Source organism: Penicillium diatomitis, assembly GCF_028827545.1.
Source record: "Penicillium diatomitis strain IBT 30728 chromosome Unknown utg000010l_segment0_segment0, whole genome shotgun sequence".
Classification (NCBI taxonomy): Eukaryota; Fungi; Ascomycota; class Eurotiomycetes; order Eurotiales; family Aspergillaceae; genus Penicillium; species Penicillium diatomitis.
Genome location: NW_026623182.1, coordinates 1,708,385 through 1,734,957, shown reverse-complemented (window position 1 = coordinate 1,734,957; position 26,573 = coordinate 1,708,385). Strand labels below are relative to the sequence as shown.

At 50.6% G+C, this 26,573-nt stretch overlaps 10 protein-coding genes across 10 annotated transcripts; 6 read left to right on the top strand and 4 right to left on the bottom strand.

Moving 5' to 3' along the window:
* Positions 1–1,855: 1,855 nt before the first annotated feature.
* On the top strand, positions 1,856–3,054 carry N7539_007589 (SET domain-containing protein; the record flags this gene model as incomplete). Its single annotated transcript, XM_056937190.1, has 2 exons — positions 1,856–2,725; positions 2,818–3,054. The coding sequence occupies 2 exons, from the start codon at positions 1,856–1,858 to the stop codon at positions 3,052–3,054; spliced, it is 1,107 nt and encodes a 368-aa protein (XP_056787989.1).
* A 1,698-nt stretch (positions 3,055–4,752) lies between these two features.
* N7539_007588 (uncharacterized protein) lies at positions 4,753–7,336 on the top strand (the record flags this gene model as incomplete). The annotated part of the gene is made up of 4 exons (XM_056937189.1): positions 4,753–5,820; positions 5,888–6,010; positions 6,066–6,116; positions 6,170–7,336. The coding sequence occupies 4 exons, from the start codon at positions 4,753–4,755 to the stop codon at positions 7,334–7,336; spliced, it is 2,409 nt and encodes an 802-aa protein (XP_056787988.1).
* A 364-nt stretch (positions 7,337–7,700) lies between these two features.
* On the bottom strand, positions 7,701–11,699 carry N7539_007587 (uncharacterized protein; the record flags this gene model as incomplete). Its single annotated transcript, XM_056937188.1, has 6 exons — positions 7,701–8,690; positions 8,775–8,940; positions 9,007–9,069; positions 9,474–9,511; positions 9,574–10,743; positions 10,827–11,699. The coding sequence occupies 6 exons, from the start codon at positions 11,697–11,699 to the stop codon at positions 7,701–7,703; spliced, it is 3,300 nt and encodes a 1,099-aa protein (XP_056787987.1).
* A 497-nt stretch (positions 11,700–12,196) lies between these two features.
* N7539_007586 (Eukaryotic translation initiation factor eIF-5A) lies at positions 12,197–13,078 on the top strand (the record flags this gene model as incomplete). The annotated part of the gene is made up of 4 exons (XM_056937187.1): positions 12,197–12,208; positions 12,437–12,703; positions 12,811–12,943; positions 13,008–13,078. The coding sequence occupies 4 exons, from the start codon at positions 12,197–12,199 to the stop codon at positions 13,076–13,078; spliced, it is 483 nt and encodes a 160-aa protein (XP_056787986.1).
* Positions 13,079–14,252: 1,174 nt separating this feature from the next.
* On the top strand, positions 14,253–15,857 carry N7539_007585 (uncharacterized protein; the record flags this gene model as incomplete). The annotated part of the gene is made up of 4 exons (XM_056937186.1): positions 14,253–14,578; positions 14,635–14,740; positions 14,796–14,934; positions 14,992–15,857. 4 exons carry the CDS (start codon positions 14,253–14,255, stop codon positions 15,855–15,857), a joined length of 1,437 nt encoding a protein of 478 aa, XP_056787985.1.
* A 556-nt stretch (positions 15,858–16,413) lies between these two features.
* N7539_007584 (ubiquitin-60S ribosomal protein L40) lies at positions 16,414–17,318 on the top strand (the record flags this gene model as incomplete). Its single annotated transcript, XM_056937185.1, has 4 exons — positions 16,414–16,538; positions 16,586–16,766; positions 16,985–17,095; positions 17,232–17,318. The coding sequence occupies 4 exons, from the start codon at positions 16,414–16,416 to the stop codon at positions 17,316–17,318; spliced, it is 504 nt and encodes a 167-aa protein (XP_056787984.1).
* Positions 17,319–18,375: 1,057 nt separating this feature from the next.
* On the bottom strand, positions 18,376–19,416 carry N7539_007583 (Yip1 family protein; the record flags this gene model as incomplete). Its single annotated transcript, XM_056937184.1, has 4 exons — positions 18,376–18,415; positions 18,470–19,175; positions 19,259–19,310; positions 19,372–19,416. 4 exons carry the CDS (start codon positions 19,414–19,416, stop codon positions 18,376–18,378), a joined length of 843 nt encoding a protein of 280 aa, XP_056787983.1.
* Positions 19,417–19,796: 380 nt separating this feature from the next.
* N7539_007582 (TBC domain-containing protein) lies at positions 19,797–21,168 on the bottom strand (the record flags this gene model as incomplete). The annotated part of the gene is made up of 3 exons (XM_056937183.1): positions 19,797–20,671; positions 20,740–20,871; positions 20,925–21,168. The coding sequence occupies 3 exons, from the start codon at positions 21,166–21,168 to the stop codon at positions 19,797–19,799; spliced, it is 1,251 nt and encodes a 416-aa protein (XP_056787982.1).
* A 207-nt stretch (positions 21,169–21,375) lies between these two features.
* Positions 21,376–21,573, bottom strand: N7539_007581 (uncharacterized protein; the record flags this gene model as incomplete). The annotated part of the gene is made up of 1 exon (XM_056937182.1): positions 21,376–21,573. One exon carries the CDS (start codon positions 21,571–21,573, stop codon positions 21,376–21,378), a length of 198 nt encoding a protein of 65 aa, XP_056787981.1.
* A 329-nt stretch (positions 21,574–21,902) lies between these two features.
* Positions 21,903–25,937, top strand: thtA (the record flags this gene model as incomplete). The annotated part of the gene is made up of 5 exons (XM_056937181.1): positions 21,903–22,411; positions 22,495–22,609; positions 22,665–24,213; positions 24,277–24,449; positions 24,504–25,937. The coding sequence occupies 5 exons, from the start codon at positions 21,903–21,905 to the stop codon at positions 25,935–25,937; spliced, it is 3,780 nt and encodes a 1,259-aa protein (XP_056787980.1).
* Between the last annotated feature and the right edge of the window lie 636 nt (positions 25,938–26,573).

Genomic DNA, 26,573 nt, shown 5'->3' with positions numbered 1-26,573 from the left:
TGCCACAGTTCAAAGAATCACTTTAGAGTAGACGTCCCACTTCTAAGTTCTTTAAACGAGCCACAGAATCTTCACCCTTGCTGATGACTGCTATGTCCTCGATGCCCTAAAGTGAAACCGTTTGACTTCCGACTCGACTGACACGCGTGCTTCGGCGTCTGTGTGTTGGTCCAGGGAGTGGTGATGATCTTGACCTGGTCTCGGTGTCTGACTTCGGTCGGCTGGTCCTGGTGGGTGTCGAGGAGGTCTGAAAGGTGCTTTGGCTCTTCTTCGTTTTCTTCTCTTTTATGTCGGGAGCAGATACGATGAGGAGTCTTGTTAACCGATTTCACAGTGATGCTGATCACTAGTCATGCTTCCAATATTATGCTTGTTTTAGTTGCATCGATGAATCTGATCAGAAATCCTTTGCCATGCCAATATCTGTTCACTGTCGTAGTTAACTTGTTCTGGAACTCTCTTGGCTTTAGAACCTCGAGCCCGGTAAATTTCATGCTGTGCACTGAATCTTCGGCCAAAGCGCCGGAAGGACACCTGTGACTATCCGTCGGTCAATCAATTCTACTCCCGTGATCGGTCTGATTTGGCTATCTCGAGTTTTCTTTCTTCAAGCCTCACTCGCTGCGCCTGAACAATCGTGTATAACAAGACCACCGATGGAATCTTGCAAGCACGACGGACAAGATAAAGCTCGCTTTAGGACTTCCTTTCATGGATCCAGGTTTTCGGTCCATCCCGGGCGTCCAGCTAATAAGTTGTAGCAGATTCATCCAACCTCGGGCTCTAGGGCGCAAGTGGAGACATCCTTGCATCGCGAGCTTCTAGCACCAGGTATGAAATTTTTCCACAGCATTGATTACTATGCTCGATTCTTTCTGCGGCAGTGTAATTCTCCCAGCATCTTGCCACAGCACGATCAAAGGGCTCTTACTGGACTGGACATCCAGGAGACAAATGACTTTGCCCTATGTGGGGATGGCTCCAACGAATGCAGGGTGCTGAGGCTAAATAAGTCTAATCAGGCTGAGCCTTACTTTTGGTAGTGTAGATTTGCCAGGGACAATTGGGTCTGCTCTCAGCTCTGTAAGGCTGTTTGATTCCTCCGGATCAATTGAACGTGGTGGAAGTTACCTTGGTAGGTTTGATTAGAGAGTATGTGTCAGGCCGAAGGGCCAGGTATTTTCAATCGTGCATGCCCCTTTAAAGCACCTCAATATATCGAGGCTAGCCTGCTGGGCCACGGCCATATTCAACGGCATGGATGGAAGCGGTTAACCCCTCAACTCTATCCTGCATGACATGCTTGCTGAGTTCTTTCGCTACAGGTACTACACCAACCTCAAGCGATCACCGCGTACTCAAGACATGATGAGCGAGCATATCTGCTGTCATTTGGTCTAGATCTCTCAACAACCTTAGCGTTGTTCACAGAAGCAGAAAGTTCCTTCATTACCGAGATTGCGTTTGGTCAGGCAAACGTAGTGCATAAACCTACACCAATGAGATGCATGATTCTGAGCATTCCGATCCTCTTTGAATATATCGTCACCATGATTGGCTGGATCAGACTCATGCATATCGTTCTCTGCAGTCTTGAAATCCACTCCCTGCCAGCCAATCAGATACTTGGTTGCACGCCGCAAGGTGATTTTTTTTCCTTACTATTCCTTCGCAATAGATTGGCCTCCCGGAGGTGGACAGCGAGCGGAAAGGAAAAACTATGTCTCCTCTGAATGGTGTTGAGGGAGGCAATCATGTGTCTCCAAAAGTAGCTGCCCTGGACAAGCTGAAGCCCTGTCGAACATCGTTACTGAGATAGACAGAGAAGGCTCACATCAAATTTGACTATTCAAGCATGGCCAACACTCCGTCTAGAGTCACCACAGTGACCAAGGTCACATGCACGCCCCAACTCTCTTTATCGGCTTTATCTACCGCCGCAACGGACAAGGAGATAATCGGCAAACAGTCCCGTTGGGTTCATCCCCACTTGATTGAGTCCATTGACCCGATCAAGGGCCGGCAACTGAGGGCCTCACAGGATATCCCCGCGGGCACTTGCATCCTGATCGATTGCCCCTACGCAATCATTCCCGTCGTGGACAACCCAGTCACAAATGAGGGCCTTCTCTGCAGCAATAGGGCGTGCAATCGGGCACTGCGTGCTCCAGCAAGCCGGGTTGTATGCTCAAAGTCATGTCTATCAGACGTGGCCTGGTGCAGCACCACCTGTCGGGACTCAAACATGGCCTACCACAATTTTGAGTGTAACTGGCTGAAACGGTACGCCGTGCCGATCCGCAAGAAATGGGGAGAGTATATCTTTGGTATGTCGTGGGTGATTGTGCGGCTTCTGGCATCACAGCATGTCGAACGCATAACCCGGCTTGAAGATGAAGAGGTCCGACCCATGCATGAATGGAAGTGTGATTGGCGTGGAGTCGAGTCACTATGTGGATCCGTGGACTCCTGGTCTCATGAGCAAGTTCGTTCCTGGACGCTATTAGTGAAGAAATATCTCCAGAAAAGCGCTGTTCTTCCGCATGACATGACGCCTGACCAAGTGCTGCACTTGATCTGTCAGGAAGAGGCCAATTCATTCGGTCTCTATCCACGGGAAACCGGTATATACCCTTGTCCGGAGCCTCCCATCGACAGGGGAGAGCAATATGCCGCTGCGGTGTATCCAATTGCCGCAATGGCGAATCATTCATGTATACCAAATGTAAGTTGTCACTCCTCCCCGCGCCTCTTACATGTTTTCCCAGCTGTTTTTCAGTCCTCCTTCGAGACTAATCTCAATTAATCTCCATGAAGATGATGCACAAACCCGACGAAAGTGGCCGTATGATCTTTACCGCCTCGCAGGACATATTGGCTGGCCAAGAATGCTGTATATCGTACTTTGACCTCACGGAACACATCAATTTGACTTCGCGTCGCGAGCATCTTCGCAAATCTTTCCGATTCACTTGCCAGTGTCACCGCTGTGCATCGGAAGCTCCCGCACAGAATTCAAGCGACTGGTCGGCAATGCCCTTGATGGAGCTGTAAATCTCATCACGATGTATATAGATCTTGAGTCATTTCAACTGAGCCGAGGTCATCCACTTCAGAGGACAGGGCTCCTTGGTGGATTCGTCCGACTTGAGCCATATCTCTTTCTTCATATCTCTTTCTTCGTCATTAGACTCCATACTCAGGGTTAGATTCAGATATTCGCAGATCTCATGTATGAATGTTTGAGGCCTTGATTGAATCTCATTTGAGTCAAAGACGTATTGCCCCCAATTCCACGTGCAGCCTCAAGCGTTGCAAAGAAAGCTAGCCCAATAGCTGTCCAGCCGCACGGGACATCAGCGAAGTAACATATTCGGTGGGACGCTCTTCCACAAGCAAGGATTGAGCTAAGGACAGTGTCAGCAGAAATCCTGCGAACCAAGCTGAATTTCTATCCGATTGGGATCTTGTTGCGCAAGCATCGTCGTCGTATGCTTTCCAGGTCCAGTTCTCCACATTTGCGTGAGAAGCCGATACACCCCGTTGACCAGGCAAGCGTGCGGTCGCCAAAACTGAAGCCGACTCGCCTGTTCATAATAAGCTCTTCTGAGCCATCCAAGTGTCCTTCATGCCCTAAACCCAATAGACTCTTGAGCTGAAACAGTCATGGACGACGCTGAAGATGAAGGCTCAGGCCGCTTGGCCTGGATCCCGCATCCATTCCCCACATTGAACTGGCCAGGATAGGGCAATGGTGTCGCTGGACCGCAGAAGGATTTCTCCTAGGTCTCACAGAGTTCACACGAAAGAACACTCATGTGAGAGACTGGAGAGTTTAGAACTGGAATGAGCCAAAATCCAAGATCACTTAAATTAGATTGAGGAGATGCTTATTTCAAATGGCCGTGGACCAGGAACTTGCAGTCAGAAGGAGCCTAGAGGAGCCAGCCACAAGGTCAAGCTTCGCAAGGGAGCGGCAGCAGCGAGATTGACCAAACCCTGGCGTTCTCAACCACAGACTGTATTCCATGGAAGTATTCAAGTCTGCCTCTTCGGCGTCTGACCCTGGGAGCTGGACTTCAAGCTCGTTACCAGAGAGTGGCCTTCAGTTCTACCAGTACCTAGTCCTACCAGATACAACTCTAGTACTGGACGCGCCCGAATATCAGCGCTGACTAACCGCTCCTTTTCCCGGGCCCCCTCCGCTGCCCATGGTCCATGCACTACATCCCCAATCAAACAATAAGTCTCAGGCCATTTAACTTCTCCCTTTTCGATCACTTCTTGCCGCTTCACACCGGTCAGCTGCAGATGAGTACTCGCTTACTCGTCTAGTCGATTCTCAGCATGGCTCACTTTGTGTGCAATGACTGTGGGAAATCGTATGGGAAAAGTGAACATTTCAAGCGACATCAACGTTCTCGTGAGTATCTGCATGATTTAGCATCGACTCCAACGTGAATTTCATGTTGCTTGGTGGAAGTTTCAACGTGCAGTTCACGTGTCGCGGAACTGGGATTGAAGTGAAAGTGATGTGGAATTGGCGGATCGGATGAACTGATGACTTTGCAGATACAAATGAGCGCCCGTATCCATGTCTCGTGTGTCACAAGCGCTACTCCCGCAGGTAAGATCCGCAGTGGGCCCGAAGGCAGTCCAGCGGCCGAGCCTTACTGGTTTCTTTTGACAAGACTGAAGATGAAGAGACGAGATGATTGACAAACTTACTTCAGTGATGTCCTGAGTCGGCACATGAGAGGACACATCCGTCCATCAGATGATGTCTCCGTGTTGCCGGCCCAGAATGATTCTGCGAAGGAATCGGTTCAACCAGCAGGATTCAGTGTGAGCGCGCCGCAGCAATTACATGGTCCTGAGCATCAGGCATCGCTGGGTTCAAATGTAGCATCAGATGCGGGTCAAGCTCGAGTTTCCAACATTGCTGCACCGCAGAGCGAGGCGGTCCCTCCTCCTGGTGTATTGCCATTATCGTTTGGTTATCTCACAAAGGCTTCTGTACACCACAGTCCAGAGCCAAATGTGAATAGCCACATGACTGAGGACGAGCAGTCCTATTATGGATGGAATGCTTCAGCATCCTCCACGACCGATCTGACCTTCCAAGGCAATAGCTCGCCCGGTGGACGTGGAGCAGCTGCCGTGCTGAAACATTGGCTTCAGTCACCGATCGAGGGTGGCATTTCGCAAAGCACGCCCGATACGCTCCACGAGAGAGGCCCTTTTGCCGCCAGCAGGATCAGTGGTGGAAATGCGAACTTAGCATCCAATAATGTTAACAGAGGCCATACACGTATTCCCTCGGAACGCTTTGAGAAGGTTCAGCGTTGTTGGCTTGCACCGCCCAACCGCACTGGTCGCTTGATGAATCGCTTGTGGTATGACGTTGTCAGTAGCGAGACAGAAAATCTACTCTCAGAAAACTCCGAGTATTTGGTATCTGGGGCCAGTCTATCCCAAGGGTCCCGCCGAGGCATAGACGAGGCATGCAGAGATCGTCTCCGTTTCCTCTTCGACCAAGTCTTTGTCGGCTCCCAGACTCAGTCACATTTCCAGACGATAAAGTCATCGCTAGCACCCGACTCCTCCTTTCCCACTCTCAACCAGTTCCCACAGGCAGACTTCCTCGACTTGGCGCTGGATCTCTACTTTCGTACCTGTCATCCATTGCTGCCCTTTGTGCACCTTCCAACATTTTCCGCCAAGAGCGCAAGAGCACCTCTGCTATGGGTGATGTGTCTGATCGGCATGATGGTTATGGGGAGCGATGGAGCAGCTAGTTTTGTGTCGAGGAATTTTCAAGTATGCCAGAAGTCTATCTGTACGGTGTACACCCTGCTCACGGTTTCAAGGCTAACTGGCACTATAGTTTACACTTGAAAAGATAATGATAGACCTAGCGCAATGCACTACGGGCACAGAAAATCCAGCAGCTGCAATCTCAACGTTTGCGACGGCAATTTTATTCCTGAATCTCGCCGTGTTGACAGAGGTATGTGCTTTTCTCTCTCGGGACTCTGACAATATCTGACATAATGGCTTCACAGGAGAGGGCACACCTAGAGCAGTGTCAAATACTTTATGTCAACTTGATGTCGGTCAGTGCATACCGCGAGCATTGGAAGATGGTGCCTCAAGCTGACTTGAAAAGATTACCCAACGGCACGGCCTCTTTGCTGCCATCGAGGGTCAACTCCTCGAGAAAAGTCTGTACGACATGCTCCCGGATCTCGACATGCGATGGAAAGCGTGGTCAAGGATTGAGACCACGAAGCGAATTATCATCGGATTGATCTTGGTAGAGTCCTGGCATTCCGCGCTCTTGTCTACGAGTCCTGTGATTGTGCCAGACTCCATTCAGATCCATCTCCCCTGCGACGAGTCTCTCTACATTGCTCCTACCTCACAAGAATGGAATCAACTCACCCAAGACGGCAAGCATAGCATGATGCCGGCAATGTTGGCACCGTCAGACAACATCAAGGTCCCTAGCCTCGAAGGGCATATGCATGAATTCTGTATTCAGACTGTCCTGGCCATCGTCCAAATACGACAATCCGAAGCGTACCATCGCTTACTTTCCAATAGAGCCAGCGATCCCTTGGCACCTTGCAATACGTACGCGATGGATGGGCGTGCTCGATGTCTTTCTTCCCTGCAAGCTCAAATCGCCACCTGCTACGGTGAAGCGATGGACCGGATGAACCCCAATACCATCGTGATGTGGCACCACATGTGTATGATGCTCACTGCCGATATTCAAGTCTTTGAGTTTGCTGCTGGACGAGCTGGCCCCGGACCTGCTCGAGAAGCACTCGATGATATCGCGAAATGGTCACGTACGGCAGCAGCTCGACGCGCGTGTTTGCATGCAGCGCAAATTTACAAGGTCATGCTGAATCGCAAAGGATCTGAACTTCCGAACTATCACTCTGTCTTCTCGCTCTTTTTGGCCGGTCTCATTTTAGGTCTTTACACATTTATGGTCCCCATCGCCGAGGGTCATTCATCCAACGCCACTGCCATCGAGCTCATGAGCGATATTGATTGGCAGAAAGTGGACAGAGAAGGATTCACCAGCTTCTTAGACCCTCCTGGAATTCAACCTGGCTCTCCGGCCCGGTGTTTAGTCGTTGACTTCATCCGCAACGGGGGGACGATGTACATGCATGGTGTGCCTATTCGGGCAGGATATCAGCCTGCGCGGCAGATATTCCTTGATTATGCAAATATACTACGTCAGTCGGGCAAGTGGGGTGTCAAGAAGCTTTCATACGTACTTCAGATCATGAGTGATGTCTTGATGGATGCGGAGTGAAAGGGATGCGTCCCCTTGACTACTGTCTGTTTCCTGAGAGGAACACTTCATCGACCGCCTCGACTAATGTACAGCAAATACCATTTTGATTATCGCGCTGTCGTTTCATATGGTGTGCACACTTGGTAGTCAATCCTGATTCGGATATTCGATGCCAAATGCTAGTTACGAAGACCACCTTACGCATTTTCATGCATGTTTACGGGCGCCTTCGGAATACCATCAGCTTTCCCAAACGAGATACATGCATAAAGCCAGCATACGCCAAATGATGTTTTCTTCAATGAGAGGCAGCAATTTTCGCTCGGTGCAACGCTAAATACACTTCAAACCAGTGGGAAGACTGGGAAAAGGCCGTGTCTACCTAACGATACAGAATTTCCTCAACCATCTCCGCAATCGCAAGACTACTTGTCAATCCAGGGCTCTCAATACCCAACAAGTTCACGAATCCTGGAAAGCCCTGCTCCTCTTCAATGATGAAGTCTTGGAAACCTTGGCCCTTGTTCACTGCACCACCACGGCCCAATTTTGGCCGAATCCCACAGTAATCCAACGAAATAGCAGAAGGGTCAACACCGGGCATATAAGACAGTATCTCGGGAATGGCCTGCGCCAAACGGGCGTTGCTGGGCTGAAGATCGTGAGGATCATCTACCCATTCCACGTCCGGTCCGAAGCGGATTCGCCCGCCTAGATCCAGCGTCAAATGTGTCCCCAACCCACCGTGTCCAGGCATCGTGACGGGATACACCAACACCGACGTGCGAGGTCGGGAGGCACTGTACGAGAAATAGGTTCCCTTGGCAAAGTATGGGGCGCGATGACGCTCTGGCGGGAGCAAGAGGTTATTGATCGCGCAAGCTCCGTGTCCGGCACTGTTGATCACCACGTCGGCAGTGAAGCTTGTCTCGGACCCATCCTCATCTGAGACCGCTGTGATCTTGTACCCGCCACCGGCTATGAATTCCAGGCCCGTCACCCGAGTCTTGAACACGCAGTCACCGCCGCGTTCCTCAAAGTCTCCGTGCAAATAAGTCATTAGTGAGTGGCTGTCCACTATGCCTGTCGTTTGGCTCTCGACGATTCCAGCTTCTGCCTTGACGTCGGGCTCACGCGAAGCCGCCTCGGACCTGCCGATAAGCCGAGTCGGGACGTCGCCGAGTGACTGAGCATGGGAGTGTAATTTCAACGCAGCTTCCCATTGTTCTGGAGTCTGCGCGACAATCCACTTCTTGGTATTGCGATGTGGAATGGCATGCTTGGAGCATAGGTCGTAGAGAAGATTTCGACCGCGAATACAGAGCTTGGTCTTGAGAGAATCGGCTGGGTAATAGAGACCCGCATGAATCACCTGAAATAGAAAGCAACTTCTCAGCCTCCACCATGTACCCGCGGAATAGCCGCCGAACTTCGATAACTTCGACGGTCGACTCACCTCCGAGTTGCGACTGCTTGTCTCAGTTCCTGGCGCATCATGCCGCTCAAGAAGAAGCGTCGAAGTACCTTCGCGCGCAGCTAGTTGTCTTGCGACCGATAAGCCGACAACGCCAGCGCCGATGACCTTGTCCAAGTCAGCTGGTAGCTCTATGGTTGTACCCGGCCTGGAGAATCATAGCGGAAGCAGTTCCATCGCGGTCTCTGTGTCGCTGTGCGAGGTTCTGACTGACCGCGTGTGTAAAGTCGGCGCATTGAGCTCGCGTGCTCGAAAAGCTGCGCCAAAGTAGCCGAGGCTTGGATGTGACACTGCGCAAAATCATTGCAAGCGATGACGAGTTGAGATGCTTATTCAATGTGACTGACGGCAGCAATCAAACCGCCAAGATAACGCGGAAGAGCCGTGACGGAGAACGTGGACGCCGATCGCCGGGCCCCGCCCGGCGGAGCCGCGGTGGATAACGATAAGTGCGGTACAACCCTGGGAACAATGGAAGGGTGGACTACATGGAAAAAGAACCAGGTCGGGGATGTGTGTTCTTAAAATTTGGAGAGAAAGAAAACGCGGAAGATTTGCTCATCGCATGCTTTGAATCATCATGATATACGCGAGCGCTGATGAGGAAATTAAAAGCTGTCTATGTTCTAGGATGAAGGCCGCCAAAAAAAAAAAAGGATATACCGACCGATATGCGATCACGAGCGCTTGCTGCAGTTCTTGAGCATTTCATCGAAATGCTAAAATAGAAAAGTCAGTCAGCACTCTTATGTCACGAGAAGGAACGGATTGAATCAATCACCTGTCGCTGTTCAGCAGCCAATTTCCCTTTAGTATCCTGCTCAAAGTGTAAGCGATTGGCTCGAGTGATGTGGGTATGCTTGATGCGTACACTGATAATGGTCATGATCAAGGAATAGTTGTTGAACAAGAATCGTTCTCTTCGTTTGGCGTCCGTTCCATTCCGACTAAGTCTCGTCAAAAGAGTGTCGAACTCGGCTCTGAGGCGAGCTAGACTGTTCGCAACAGGTTCGTCATCTCCGGCGTCGCTGCTTAGGACGAGAATTCCATGAAGTAGCTGGCCAAAACGCTGGGTCAAGAAATGAGGTGCCGATGAATGTTTCAAATCATCGCCCCCAACAAGAGAGAGGGCAGAGACGGCACTACGGCCAGTGTTGGTCCCAGCTCGCTTCAAGGATTCTCCATGCAGATCCATAATGACCTGGAATCGGGGCCAAAGGTACATGTTGATACCGTTGATGTAAGCATCGGCGACTGGGATCTTACGCCGTTGGAGCTCAAAGGCTGAATGTTGATTAAGACGCACACAGATCAGAATGCCCAGAGAATCAGTGGTATTTTCAATTAATTTCTTGGTCAAAGTCTGACCCATCGCAAAGACGGGCTGGAAGATCTCCACCACTTTGCGAGAGATCTCATGAAACGTAAAGGGGGAGAAGAACTCGGTCAGAAAGGAGTACTCCGCGGAGACATTGTCTACCAATGCGACGTTAAAGTTTCGAAACGGCACTTCAATCCCATGGTAGGATGAGTCCTGCTCCGCCAGGTAGGAGGAGAGAGCCTGTTGATTACTGTTTCGCATGATATCGATGCGCCGCCCGAGGGAAAATGGATCATGAGCTGCAGACCCGGCTCGGCCGCCGGGGAGAATATTCCCTGAGCGATGCGAAGATGGATCGCCTCCAAGGACCTCATTGCGATCACTAGGGTAAACCTTGATCTTCTCCAGCGCTTGCAGGTAACGCGTGAAATTGGATGTATAATACCAGCGCATAGTATTCACATAAGCCTGAGCGATCTCTCCCGCGAGGCTGGGATGTGCTTTGGATAGATAAGTGTAAAGATCTTTGAACTTCACCAGTCGTTGTTGCTGAATGATTTGAGAATTGATGTTTGGTGACCGCATTGCCCGAATCTGAGAGACCAAGTAGTCGCGGATTCTCTCGGTCGCCTACTCTCAAAGTCACTGATCAGTCTCCGAGTCCCACTTTCAGCGTCATTGGGTGTCATTGGATTGCTCTCAGTCAGCCGTACCTTGTTCTTTACATCGACTAGAAGAGGCCGTACGTCCTCAATTGCCTTGAAGCCATCCGAGGACGAGGCTTTTGCCTCGATACTGCTGGACCGAGCATCTATCTCATTCAAAGCTCGCACCCAAGACTCGTCAATCGGACCTTCCACAATAGTGCGCACCGTTCTGGGCGAGATGCTGATTTCCTCCAAGGCTGGGCCCAGAAGCCGCTCCACGTTCCGTCGGTTCTCAAGCATCGCGTTGAGCTGAGTCGACCGACTTTGTAAGGTTTCAATCTCCGCAGAGACCGCGCCAAGCTCCGCCTGGAAATCATTCAAATATTGCTCGACAGACTTCGACACATCATCGCAGCCAAGGATGGCAGTGTGTAGATCTTGAAACCGGCCTTGCTCCTGCTCGAATTGCTCCACGGTTCGCGCATTGACTTGACTGCGCTTGGTGTCACGCGACAGCTGTGATGGATCGCCATCGGCCGCAAAAGCTTCTAAGCTTAAGTCGCAAAAGTCGATCGCTTCGACCAGCTTCGGCGGTTTCACAATCGGGGCATTTGATGCTGGGGAATCGTCAAAGTCCGATGGTTGATCTCCAATAATACCGCGCAAGACCTCCGTCGGGTCAGGAACGTTTGACGGCCGAGGGCGTTGCCTACTAGTCTGTCTCAATCCAAGGCCATTGGAGTCTCGGCTCAGACCTCCGAGGGTGGTAGTTGACTCGTTCGGCGTTACGAGAAGGGATGTAGACGACGCCCTGGAACTGGTACGAGGTCGGCTACCATAGGGGCCTTGCGGCAGTTGGGAGGAAGTTCGCCGAGGTAACGATGGTGCGCGATTCACGCTGGACGGGGTGGACTGGCCGGAGATGCGGTCGCGCCACATTTTGCATGGACGGCGGCCAACAAGCGCATGAGATGAGAGAGCGAAGGTGCACCGGGGAATACAAAGAGCAGTCAATTCACGAGTCGCATCAGGGGGTGGTGTATCCGTGTAGTCTTCGGGACAAAGTATCTGTTTCTGTGGATCACGAGGGTCAATGGCTATCCTATGTCAGGAACAATCAACATATCGAAGATGCTGCAGCAGTCCGTCTTTTGATGTCGTCGTAGCCAGCTTCGCTCCGGCTCTCTCTCTCTCTCTCTTTCTCCTTCTTTGCTTAGAGTGCTCCGAGCAGAGTCCACCGGACCCAAGCAGCAACCCAAATCATTCGCCCCCAGAGACGCTAAACCTAAATAGGTCCTAGCGACTTAGCCCCCCACCACAAAGCCTTTTTTCCTCGAAGTTTTCTTCTCCTCTTTCTATCCCTCCACCTTGCTACATTCATTCACTTTTTGCCCTATTCCCTGTATACCCCCCCCCCCCCCCCCCCAATTCTCACCATGGCTGACGAGGTATGCGAACCCCTTGACGATCTACGATCGTTGCGCTTCTCTACCCAGAACCCATCCTCCTGCAACCGCTCGCCTGGGCTTTTTCACCAGCCCCGCACCTGAGCCCTCCCCTCTTTCGTCAACCGATGCAAGATGCAAACCGTCCTTTGGGATGCATATCTCGAAGGAGAGGAGGGTTGCGCATACATATATCTATCAGACAATCGGTCCACTAACTTTGTCTCATAGCATGAGCACACTTTCGAGACCACCGATGCCGGTGCGTCCACCACCTTCCCCATGCAGTGCTCTGCTCTGCGCAAGAACGGCCACGTCGTGATCAAGGGCCGCCCCTGCAAGATCATCGACATGTCTACCTCCAAGACTGGCAAGCACGGTCACGCCAAGGTCCACCTTGTCGCCACCGATATCTTCACCGGCAAGAAGCTTGAGGATCTGTCTCCCTCTACCCACAACATGGATGTTCCCCACGTCCACCGCAAGGAGTACACCCTCGTGAGTGACCTCCTCTCCCTACCTTGGCCGTGCGCCGGTCGTCCGTTACCCCACTCGGCTTTGACAACCGCCACTTGATCTTATGGTATTAATCTATCTCGTCTTAGCTTGACATCACCGACGATGACTTCCTCTCCCTGATGAAGGATGACGGTGACACCAAGGATGATGTCAAGCTTCCCGAAGGTGAAGTTGGTGCCCGTATCGTCAAGATGTTCCGCGAGGAGGACAAGGAAGTCAGTAAGTATACCGAGGGCCCGGAAACCTTCACTGGGAATTGGCATAGACTAATACCCCGCTTTAGACGTCATTGTCCAGACCGCCATGGGTGAGGAGGCCGCCATTGAGGCCAAGGAGGCTCCTAAGAGCGGCTAAATATTCACCGAATGTCTGGTCGTCGGATCTTTCACATTTTATGTCAACCGTTATGTTTCAAAAATGGGGCTCAGCTCCCCTCAACCCCATCTTCAATGGTTCAGTGATGGACAGAGTATCCGTGGACGGCAGCCCATTGTATGTTGTTTCTAGGCTGTGTCCCCCATCTAGCCTTTGGATGTAGGCTGGATCGACAAGAAGAATTGCTTTGGTTGACATCGTGAGTGTCGTCTGAAGGACAATTCTGAGTCCCAGCATCTCATGATAGTGTGATGAATGATTAAACTTTCGTAACTCTCCGAATTGTCATATCTCTCGATATACGACTACGATTGATGCAAAGGGGTTAGAAGAGTATGTTGGGCTTAGCAATTGCATTAAAGAGACCTTAGATCGACTAAGTTAGCGGATACCAGGCTTAGTAGACTCTCTCGGTCTCTCCACCCGTTGTCGGACAGGCCGCCCGCAGTTCCACGACAAATCATGCCAGAAATATTCCTAAATGTCAATTTCCCTCAGGTAACGAGCTTTCAGGTGAATTGTTAGTACATACCTTCGCGTCATTCAAACCAGCAATCAGTCGGTAAAAAGTTGCAGATCAGATAGGTCGGTACGAGGCGGCGGTCGCGAGGGCAAAAGGCAGAAAAACAAGTCCGAGTCCCAAGGAACGGAACATCACCTTGACAAGCATTTTCCAACCTCACGCGAAAGCAGTATGATAACATTGCTTCGGGATGGACTACGTCACCCGAGGGGTTTGTGGCCAAGAGGGATGTCGCGAACGACGATACTACCTTGATAATGGGCTGTGGTTCTGCCGGCGCGGACATTTGCAAGAGGTATGTCGCATCCACGGTCCATGCTCTTCTCGAAGGGATACACTCGAAGCGAACGACAAGGCTGTCAGAAGTCGGATGTGGAACAGCGCTCATATTCCAACCAGGGGAGACAAATTGAAGAGGACGCAGACGATTTTGGCAATCAAGGAAAGAGGCATCGCGTTAAAAAAGATAAAGAAGAGAAATCCAGGAAGAGTATGACATTCCCGCAAGGTTTCTTGGACCCTCAATCTGACTAGCACCCTAAGCATATCGTGGCCGCAAAGCCCATACTCTTTTTTTGCAAGTCTGCCAACTGGTTTTGTGGAAACAGTGTCACGCCCTGGTGCACAATCATGGCTTCCCAGAGCAATTCGAGGTATGAGCTCTGCCAAGTTGATCTGAGAATCAGTACTCATACCCGCAAGGCCATCGTTCGTGATCTTTGGGCCCTGAGGCTACAGGACTTTACTCTTCGCATCAATGCAACGATAGATGACGAAGACGATTCAGATCGAGAGCTCTTCAGCTCTCAGCCCGAGACGGACAGTTCTGACGACCTTGGATTCAAATCCCATTCAGGACGATATCTCACGTGGCCACGACTGCTGGATTCCCTTGGTCTCTGCTATCTGGCAGCGGTATTGATGCGTTTGCCTGTATCTGTGAGCGACTTTCATCGGTATGATGCTATGGAATTCATGCCTACTTTGCTATTTGCTAAAATACAGAACGCAGCTTGGTCATTCGTCAAGATGTTCCATACATCAGGGTTGCGAGGTTGATCCCTTTCGAGATGAGGGATAAACTTCCTCCTGAGCTGCTGGCAAGGCTCGAAGTGCATGTAAGTGACCGACCGCACTGATTGTTATGAAACCTAACTGACTCTTGTTGTCAAGCAATTGCCTCGGCTAGAAAGCTTGCACCGCGCCTTTGTAGATCTTGCTTTGCAGTATCGAAAACGATTCGAAATCACAGTCCCGCCCTTGAATGCACCTATTTTACTTTACCGCCATCTGAGAAGATTGGCGCTTCCAAGTAAGATCCTTTTGCAGGCAACAAATCTTATCAAGACTCGCGCTAATCTCAGTCTAGTCGATGTATATGAAATGGTTCAATTCTTGAAAAGCGTTGTTGGTTTCAACTTTGCTTTCGATAGTGGGGGTTCGAGTGCAAAGCTCAAACGCGCACTTGATCTTCCAGAACTGCAAATCATGACCCTTATTGTGATTGCCACAAAATTGCTGTTTCCGTTTGACGATCTAGCCAGAGTTCCTGCCACGGCCAAGGAGCCAGCGACGCAGGCTATGGATTGGGCTGTTTGGGCTCGCGTCCAAGCTCACTTTACTAGCCGCGAACAATCTCACGGGACGATTACCAAGGAAGAGGCCATCCGCCTAACCGAAAAGGATGTGCTGAATATGATGCCCCGTCAGCTCGACGAGTATATGGATTGGTATGAAAGCAACTGGCTGGATCCTTTCAGGGTCACGAATCCCGTGGCAGACATGTTTCCAACCGCTCGCACAGCGAAGGGTCCTGATCTTCCACAGGATGTGCAACCATCTGGGCCGTTGGCGGACACTGGTCCGCAAGAAGCCTTGTACTCGCTCCTTCAAACAGTGATGCAAGGACTGAAAATGAATGAGCCAAACCCCGATCTGGACGAGAACGACCGCCGACCAGGATCATGGTACTGGCGGTATCGGTGGGAGGCGCAACTTCCCGAGACGGCTAAGCAGTTCTACGAACTGGCCGCTCAACTAGCTGCTGTATCACTCTCAACACTTCTGCGCGCTGTGAGCGTCACTGAGTACAGAATTGTAAAAACCGTCGAAGACAAAAGACGAGCGGACTATTTCAGCCAAGCACTGGAACTGGACATGGACGGTCATGGGGATGATGAGAGCATCGATGGCATGGACAATTTGGATGAGCAGCTGACCGGATTGGTGGTCTAAGGGGTAGTTTCATGCAGCACACGTATGGAATCTCTGGGGAAACCAGGTGGATCTCGAGTCAAGGCGATCCGGAGTTTTCTCGTGAGTTGTCAGATTCATAGAGCACAGAGTGCCAACTTGTCAATTTCTCTACTGTATGGAAGTGTTGCTGGGTTCAAAATATTTAGCAGAGAAAACACTTAAGAGGCGAAAATATGCGATATATGCGCTATATGTCCTTTGTCCGCGATTGATTCCTGTTATGCGGTACACTTTCATGGCTGAGTATCGATGACTTCAGACGACGACTTATAGATCATGCATCTCCAATCGCGGGACGGCAGCGGAGATTACATCACGTGACCTACTTCAAACGGCCATCACTAGGGCTTAGGGTAACCCCGTGCTCAGAATTCGGCCCACCTCCTGCTAAGCGAGGAATCATCAAATTGTCATCGCTTCCTCCGCCTGGAACTCAGCGAACGACTGCCGACACCAACGAAAAATCGCAACCAGTACGTTCCGTCCAAAAGCCCCCGAACGCGTCCTTACGCTCCCCACGAAGTCGAAAGCTAATATGCATCTTTTTCCGCGTCTCTTCAGTGCAGATGTAGGTTTCCCCGAACATATCGCGATATCCGATTATCCTCGAGCGATCGTGATTCCTCTCGACCGACACATATACCAATTCGAGGACACGCCGTATGGAAATACGTTTATCGAGCTGGGACTAATGCGTTCCAATGCAGTTTCGTCAAGACCCTGACGGGTAAGACCATTACCCTCGACGTCGAGTCGAGCGACACCATCGACAACGTCAAGACCAAGATCCAGGACAAGGAGGGCATCCCCCCAGACCAGCAGCGCCTGATCTTCGCTGGCAAGCAGCTTGAGGATGGCCGCACCCTGAGCGACTACAACATCCAGAAGGTACGAAAATCTGCCGAGTCACTCGAATTTGATGACGACATGGAGTGAGATATCGACTGGGTCGCATCTTTGCTGGACTACGGACTATACTTGCGACCCTGCGACACCCTCGAATCATGCCTTCATCGGACGCAAGAATAAACTTGCGTCTTATTTCCAACATCGATAATCTGTTCCGGTCTACATACGGTCGGCTAATGACGGTTTCAATTCTACAGGAGTCCACCCTTCACCTTGTCCTGCGCCTGCGTGGTGGTATTATCGAGCCCTCCCTCAAGGCCCTCGCTTCCAAGTACAACTGCGAGAAGTCTATCTGCCGCAAGTGCTATGTACGTCATCTTTCGCTCATCTTGTAAACCATGCGATCCAACACGAACCGATTCGTTTCGGCGCCTCCTACGTGTCACGCACTATCGCTATATCTTGACGAATTCTTCGTGGAAACTAACATTGGAACTATTTTAGGCTCGTCTCCCTCCCCGTGCCACCAACTGCCGTAAGAAGAAGTGCGGACACACCAACCAGCTCCGCCCCAAGAAGAAGCTGAAATAGACGATTCGCCTTGTCGGTGTTGCGCTCGGTGCATTGTGGTACAGAATCCAGGCCTGGGGTTCAACAGGATCGCGATTCGGAGAGGTCTACATATGGCGTTAGAAATGATGAAACAATCACAGCCACAGTCATACTCTTTTTAGTTGACTCCTCCCGGCTTGCAAGTCGCAGTCCGCTCAAATGAAGTAAAAGTTCAGATATTCCAAATGACTTACGGCTTAATGAGTCTTCAATGCTCTCTTGTCCGCTTGTGCTTCATGGTCCCATCATTTTCGATGCGCGTATATATGGCGTAAGCGTACTGAACTTTCTCGCCATCTAATTCTCTCCCTGTGCGAAATTCAGGTCTCGCCCTGAGCATACTCGACGTATGACGTGATATTGGTCTAGAGCCTGGACCTTTGGCCATTCAAACTCCTCGAAGCCAAAACAAGGCATCTATGATTTTGACACGGACACTCAAGCCTTCTTGACGAGAGCGCTAGTGTCAGGTCGTACTATGTTGATAGGCTCCGTTTAGCCACACTGCTTACGATTGATCAAAGCCTGGCTCATGTCTTCCCTTGCCGCTATACGCCTTCTACTTTGAGCTCGCGAATCTAGTGACAGAGGGGCAAATAGTACTATCAATAAGGCAGTTCTGCCAAACTACTGATAGCTTCTGGTCTCCCACTATCTTGGACCATCCTCGACGTACTTGGAGGCACGAATTGGAAGCTTGGGGGATTCACTCCAGGCTCCTTGTTTGAGCGACTGTTTTGTCAATGTACCAAAAAGCGCTTGTATTCATGCAACCAGAAGATCAGAGAGTGATAGATCGTCATTGGTTACGGTACCGTCATTAACTGACGACGTGGCCATTCCATCCCGAGAGACCTCCCTGGTTGACAGTAAAATAGCTACACTTGCGCCAGCGACACCTCAACCACATCATTGGATATTGTAACTGAGGAGATCGCCTAGTGTGATTTTTCATTGGCGCGTGAAACATAGCCAGATGTTGATCATTATTTCTCTTTGCCTGGTAATACGATGTCTTCGAACCCGTGCACCTCGTCTACTCATCCTTGTTCTTCTTCGAGACGGGACTCGAGTGCCTGGAGAAATGTCAGCCTTCTAGATCACAGCACAATGTAAGATGTGAAACATACGCGAAGAATAGAATCTTGATGGCGATAGCCAAGCCGGCGTGTAGAGCGACAACCAAGATTAGCAAGATTTTGCTCGCTTTGGCGTCGGTCGCGTTCAAGACCGGATACAAGTTCCGTAGGAGGAAGAAGGTTGTCCAGGCAAAACCGACGCCGACAAGGGCCCAGTTCAGTGCTGTCAATGGACTCCAGCTGACAAGGGCGACTCCAATCCACACGAGATTTGAGTATCCGTAGAGCGCCCAGCACTCAATCAAGTCTGCTGTGGAGCTCCCGAACCAGCGAAGGGCACCCCATAGCGCAATAGGCAGAATGCCTGTGTATCCATAAATCAACCCTGCTGCGCCTGACAGTAATGTGAAGTCGTATTCAAAGTGCTGCTCATCATTGTTGGCGAGCCACTGCGAAATAGTGCCAGTCAAGAAAAGAATGACCACGACGGTCGTTGCGATCCAAACGGGCCCGTAAAGGTCGGCATTGCCTTCAAGGACGTCGAGGAAGTTAGAGCGCGGATAGAGTGCGGCCATACAGCGCCGCAAAACCTCATTTGTGTCGACGTCGAAGTATTGTTCGTAATAGTGGAGGGACCACCAGCTGTGCTTTGTCGGCGTGCCGCCAGGAGATCGGTCGCGGCGTCGCGAAGAGCTGCCACCTAAGAATGGAGCCGAATCTCCGTGGACTTTGGCGCTTCGCTGGTCATTCTCGAAATCTTTGAATGCGTATTTTGTCAGGGCGCGTTAATTGGCAGGCAAAGTCGGACTTCGCAACTCTTCTTTCTAGACAATAACTCACTGGAAGGGTGGAACTCGAGATCCTCCTGCAGGTCGGTGTGTCCCAAATCGCCCTGACGGGGAAACCATTAGAGATTGAGGGACAATGACAGTGATACAATTGTTCTGACTTACTTCTGCGTCCACATCTACGACCACATCATAGCCACGGGTTGCCATGGTTGGTAGTGTCAAGGGTTGTTGAAGGAAGCGGAGAGTTTGGTCGGCTTGATGGAAGCTGGAGGCTAACTCAGTGGGCAATGAGAGTGAGTACACATCAGCTTTCCCCGGCGGAGCGCCACATTTGCAGAGCCACACGTATGGGCCGAAGGGCACAGCTCTCCCGTCCGGTAACGTCTCCATTCCTCGCTGCTCCACAACTGTCTCTTTTCACTTGAGGAGAGCAAACAAGCACTGAGAGCCCATACTCAGACTCCTAGAGTAACTTAAGAGTCTAACAGTCCACCTTAGCTCTGACGTGATAATGGGTACCACAACTCTGTGACTTATATTTTAATCGTAATGATACATCACAGACCAGCTGGGAACCAGTCTAGAGTCTAGACTCCGAGCATAGCCCGGAGCCGACTTGCATAAAGCCACATTGAAGAATCAAGACCCCTTTTGCGGACATAAATAGATACGACACCGACAATTACTGCGAAGGCAACAGACCCGATCGTCTTCCTGTATCTCGACGCAGACTCAAGCGCTTGCTTCCGTTGCTCCTCTCTTTGAATTTGACGGGCCTGGCGATGAAACATCTGGACTGCCTCCTCAACATCTTGAATGGGCGCGTGGTGGCGGGATGTTTTAAGGACGCTGTGCTTGGGAATCTTACTCCAAGATCCTGAAGGGAGATTTTCCGGCGGATGATTCTTAAATATATCAACAGCGCTTGAGATCAAGTCCTCCAAGTTCAGCGGGCATGGCAACTTCGAAAGAGTGAAGTGCAGCATCTCCGGTTCGTCGTCCGGGATTTCGATCAACTCCTTCTTGCGCGAGAGAATGATGGCTGCGAAGAGGTATATGGCAACCACCGGCTCTTGGGCGAGAAGGAAGTCGAACAAGCGAGCGATATCGCTGTATTCTTCAATATCGTGTGCATAGAGTGTTAGCGCTGATGCAAGCGCAAAGAATGGTTGAATGTTTGCGAGGTGTTCCCACAGCTCCGGGTCAACTGTGCCGACTATAGCAGGAATCAACTGCAAATGTTTGAGGGCAGGAGTGAGCGATGGAAGCATGTAGTCTCTGATGCGAAACAGTGAGACTCGGGCCAAGGCTTGCCCGGCACCATGAGTGCCCAGCACAAGCAGCAACACTTGAGCAATGTCGTGATATCCCTGGAAATAGCATAGCATGGGATAGTTGCGCAGGATCCGCGTAATCAGCTCCGACAGTTGGCTTTTCTTTTTCAATAGATCCTCCTCAGGCACTAATCGATATATTAGTCGTCTTCAGCTCCAAACAGGGAATAGGGATATGCATTGCCGAGGTGCCCACCATTAGGGTAATAGACAAAAGCACGGTTGACATCGAGGTGCACTTGATCTTCATCCGAATGCCGCGGTAGGTCGCTAGAGGGTTTCAGCTCTTCCACTGATCGAGGTTGAGTGCATTTGAGCAGAATCGGCCCTGACATCCCATTAATACTAGACACCACTCGGCGAAGTTCCGTATATTCATACATGCTGCCTGCCTCAATTCATCATTTAACAGGCCACCTTCACTTGTGGCGAACGAAACCAACGCCCGCACATCGCCATCGCCACAAGCGCGACGAATTGCGGCAATTTTCTCATCCAAAGCCGCCGAGGGAGATTTTACGTTTTCAGCTTCAGCCAAGGGTCTTGACAAAGCAGACGCCGCGCCCGCTATGGATGAATCCAGACTCCTCGGGGGAAGGCTTGCACGATAATCTGATGATTCCATAATTGCTCAAGAAGCACCTTAATATGATTGAACGATATCAGCTTCTGATGCTTTAACAACCCTCTGTGATGATGGAAAAGTGATGTCTGCAACTGTGCAATCGTTTCCCGACGCTCCGGTCTTGGCTATCGCCCTGCCGACGCCTCAGTGGTACCTAGATTGAGGACAACACCATTCAAGCCACCAGGTCCCAGAGCAGGGCAGGAATCAGAAATTGTATTTGCGAGCAGCTTTGAGTCTCTCAGGCCGTCGAATTTTGGACACGAGATTCTTCTCGTCAGGTGCGAGTTCGGTGCTCTCGCTCCTTAGTTCGGGCCAGAGGAACGATGGCAGTCCTATCACCTCGGCGCCTGAGGCGCCGAAAAACGTGATCTGGCGCTCCTCCAAACCATCCACTGGAGGCATTCGATGTTTACCTTCTTGAGTCAAACAGCAGCTACTGAGAACGACCACCGATTTCAATATTGGAGAAACTGTGAAAGTTCACATGCAATCTCACTGCTGTGTTCACTCTCCATTTTGTGGTTGTGAGCTTGGGCACGCCTCCCCGCAGGCGGAACACATACGCCGCCCCAGAGCCTTTATGTGTGAACTTGTGAAGTGCTTCATCCAACTGAGATGGCGCTTTGAACCTCGGCCTCACTCTGTACTTGAAAAGGGTCTGAGTTCTCTCTGATTGTGCTCATTGCTGCAGCTCTCAGAATTTCAAGCCTCTTACTACCTGCGACACCCACATGGGACACAGGATGGAGAACGTCCAATATTTCCCTGAAAGAACGCGTGAGCTCACTGGTCTTCTAACCCAGACTGTATTGCCCAGTCCTGTAATCCAGTGGATTTTACCCGCACGGATTCGATGCGGACATCATAACGATGTCGTATTCGTGGGCCAGCGTCGCATTCAGGTCAAGGAGGCTTCTGATCGGGGCTTCTTGGACGATGTGACTGAGAAGAATGACTTTGACTACCCCATCGTTGGGGTCAAGGCTATCAATGTGAACACTGAACTTCCATGGGAGGCTCAGTTACGAACAACCATCGATGACGATTCAGCGGAAGGGTCTGCCTACACAGCACAAGATCTTCCTTCGCAAATCCTTATCCTGTCACTCGAGATGAGGGAACTTCAATTCCTGTACTATACAATGTCTGGAGACAAGAAATTTATCACCTACCGCAGACCCTTGCCGGTCGACGTGGACCTAGCAGAAAGGTTCGGGAAGCACATCGCTGTAGACCCGAAGTGAGTCTGATGATAGTTGCTCCCTCTCCAGCATCCCCTTGACACCACTCTTTTGAAGCAAACGTGGATTAACATCAACTTAGGTCTCGTGCTATTGCTGTCGGAGCCTCGCGGCATTATTTTGGCTTGTTCCTTTTAAAGTCTTCCGCCGCAATCCAGCAGCAAATGTCTCAACAAAGGCTTGACCCTATCAAGAGTGTAAGATATCTCACTTCCAACTGTGATGCCAACTCTGCTTAGTCGAATTCTGCAGGAATCTTTCTTCAGATGTGAAGGAACCATCCAATTCATGGAGTTCCTGTACCCCAAAGCCGCCGATGACACGAGAATCATTCTCCTGGTGGTTACATCAACGCCTGAAGGCTCGTTCGCTAGAATATACCACTGGGATGATTGTGATTTGAGACCGGCTCTTCCGAACGTTGTAGAGTTCAAGCTCCGCAAAGAAGATCGACTGCCCACAATGATTGTCCCCTTGACCAAGGAGTCTTCCTTCCTGGTCGTCACTAGCAAATCCATGGCTGTCTATCCATCTGATTCTACGCATCCCCGTCCAATGAAGTATCCTCTTATCGCACCCGACATCGAATTCAAGGAAACATCATTGTGGACGCAGTGGGCTCGTCCCGCTCGAAATTGGCTGTACAGTCGGAAGACAGACGGGATCTACATGTGCCGTGAAGATGGATGGATCTACTTTTTGGAATTTGGTAATGAAGGCGGCCTTGAATCTCAGACCAGCTTGGGTCAGTTGCACTGCGATGTTGACTCCGCTTTTGATGTCTTGGACGTGGGTCATGAAGGTGGTGACTTCATCTTAGCTGCGGGAAGCATGGGAGATGGGGGTCTTTTCATTCAAGAGGCTCGCAGCAAGCCCCGGTGTGTTCAAAGATTCCTCAACTGGGCCCCGGTCACAGATGCGGTCATGATTCGTGCAGAGAAACATGGCAATGCAACCAGCGACGTATCAAGAGACAGGTTGTTTGTCTGCTCTGCTTCATCTGGTTCCGGAGGAAGTGCGATTCATGAGCTGAGGCATGGTTATGAGGCACAGGCTGGCTATACGGTCTCTTTGGATGACTTTTCAGGCGTACGAGACATGTGGGCCTTCAGCGAGGGTGCCAACGGAGGTGCATACATACTCTTCTCTCACCCCACATCCGCCTTGCTTCTTTTCATGAACCCAGGCCACGAAGACATCATTTGCGCAGTAGACGAAAGTGAAACGGGATTTGAGAATGTCCTAACGCTTGCGGCTGGCTTCACACCTACCGGCATCCTCATCCAAGCGACCCAGAATGGCACAAATTTCTTTGTACCTCTTCGTCCTGAGTTGAATACCTCCGTATCTCACGCACCAGAGGCGACCGTGGTCGCCGTCGCTATTGATGACGTGAATTCGTCTATGGTCGTTGCTTATCGGTCGACGAATGGTCTGACACTTGCACTGAGTCGAATAGTCTTGCAGGATTCGGCTATCAATCTCAGAACCTGTATGCCCGTTCAAATCGAGAAAGAGCCCGTTTGTCTTTCTCTTCAGTTGCTGGGGGATACCGAATTCCTTTTTTCGGGTACGAGCGATGGCACTATCACCGTGTTCTTTGTCGAGCAAGATACCTTGAATTATCTCTCCGAAACCACTGTGTCGGTGGAATCAGTTCACGAGATTTCTCGAGCAATAGATAGCTTCTCCGTGATTCGCCATATCGATCATGGAGTTTTGCGAGCTCATCTGCTTTGTGGTCTTCGCGGCGGCGTCTTGATCCCGTTCAAGATCGACTTCAATGCCCCCACGCTGATAGGTAAATAATGACATTCATCGCAAACATCTACTACACAGTGTGAGAGGCTGACTTTCAATTCAGGTCTTCTACAAGGCCCATCAAAGCAAATAGGGATGACATCAGTTCGCCTGCAAGATCACGGCACATTTGCCATGCTTGTCTGTGACCACGAACTGTGGCAAGTCACTACCAGTGCCGATGGTGATCTGAATGACTGCTTCCTGTCAAGAGTTTGGATCACAGAACAATCAAATGTATTGTCACCCGGGCAGCCCTCACACTTTTTTCATTGCTAATGTGTTATGCAGCCCGCCTACTTTCCTGCCCGAGTTCATAGCTTCGGTTTGGTCAGACAGGAAAGCCAAGGGACAGCTCATGCTCTCGGGCCACTTTTCTCTTTCGCGGACAATTTACTGCTAAATTGCTCGCTGTCATCTGAGAGCAAGATAGTGCCGCGTCGAATTAGCGTCCCAGGCACGGCTCGAAAAATGATTTACTCCCCCAATCTTCGAAAACTTTTACTAGCTTACGATACGAACGAGGCCGAAGACCTGAGCAGCCCGGTTGATATTTTTTCAAGATCTTGCTTGGCACTTGTACATGCTGACACGCAAGAACCTGTCAACCCGGCAGGATGGCCGCAAATGCCACGGTCATCGGCCGGCGAGAGGATCTTATGCATGATGGATTGGAGCTCCCAGAGGGACGGTAATATTCACCACTTCATCGCGGTTGGAACCTCCCTTCCTGCAAAGCCGAGGGGCAGTGTTTGCGGACGGCTCATCTTGCTCCATTCTCCCGGTCTGGACAGCCCGACAGGAGCCCAACTGAAAACTCAACACGTGCAAGACTTTGCTCATGGACCTATTCGTTCAATAGCGGCGTATGAAGACACGCTCCTTATCTGTTCGGGAAAGACTCTTCGCCCCGTTGCGTCGCGGGGAGCATCGATCAAATGGACTTCTAATAGCTGGATCGATCTTCCCTCCCCTGCGGTTACCATATCTGTCTCAAAACCGTTCGTTCATATCAGCACAGCCCGACATGGGTTTGTAATTTTGGAGGTGCTCAATGACGGAACTCGTCATTCATTGAAGTTGCGCGGCTATGACTCGCTTCCCCTCGACGGACTCACTCACTACGTCACACCCACCGAGCCTTCACTGGCATTCATTAGCGCACGGGGTGGTAATATTCGCGCTGGCAGGCTCTCAAACGATACGGGTCTCCACACCGCTCCAATTTTTGTACCTCCTGCCCCAGACGAGGCTGTCGTATGGGATACCGTCTTGAAATTCATTCCTAACCTGAAGGGTGACATCTTGCCCGAAACGGCCTGGCATCGAGGCGGCTCGGTGTACGGCATAGCACTTACTGGGTCGGTCAGCCGCTTTACTATCCTTCGGGAGGACGAGAGACGTCTTCTTCTCGCCTTGCAGGATCTATGTCAGAGAGATGAAGCCCTTTGCTCATCCCTAGCCGCACGGGAAAAGCGCAGAAAATCTACGTGGACCGACTCCACAAAAGACAACACTCAGATCAACGGAGACATTCTTGTTCGTTTGGCGCGACAAAGGGCGGACTATCTCGAAGAGCGGATACAGACCATTGATCACCAGCGAGGCTCGCCGTTTTATGACTCTTTCCTGCGCTCATCAGCTCAGAGAGTACTGGGACCTTCGGATAACTATCCTCAGCAAATTGTTGGCTGGATCCGACACCTATTGCATGTCGATGTTTAGTGCGAATGCAGCTGCAGTCATCGAATGGGGTTCTTCTTTTTTTAATTTGAGATTGGTTCTACAAGGGATGGACTGCTTATTGTTGAGTAGCCGCTACCGGGCTCGAAGTTGATAAAATAATATAGCAAGAACTATTGTGATTGTCTGTATTTCACGTAACTGGCAGCTACGTAAGGTAACTGAAGGCCTCGGCGCGCTGGCTAATTTGGCTGGAGAGTCATTCATTGAACTCAGTAGATCGATCGAGGTTGTATCTTCCATGCATGACTTGATGAATACTAGGGTTTTCCTGTCTTTATCCTCGATCCAGGACCCCAGGGAAATATTGAAAATGTTTGAATCACGACGAGGATTTTCACTTGACGATTGCATGGCTTTAACGGGTTGAAGCTACACAAAGGCCCTAATTGCCATCTTCGAGTTGGGTAGTTCACAATAATATACCCGATACGCATCCAACCTTCCTTGGAGAGGTTTCAACTATCGTTGATCTTAAATTACGCTTGTTTATCGTGAAGCGAGGGTTGTCAAGTAATCCGCGAAGAGACTGGAACCTGTATTAAATTCAGGGCACAGATGCAAAGTCTGACCTTAGTGGAGGAGGCTGATAGGCGGAAGCTTGGCGGGCAGATGATA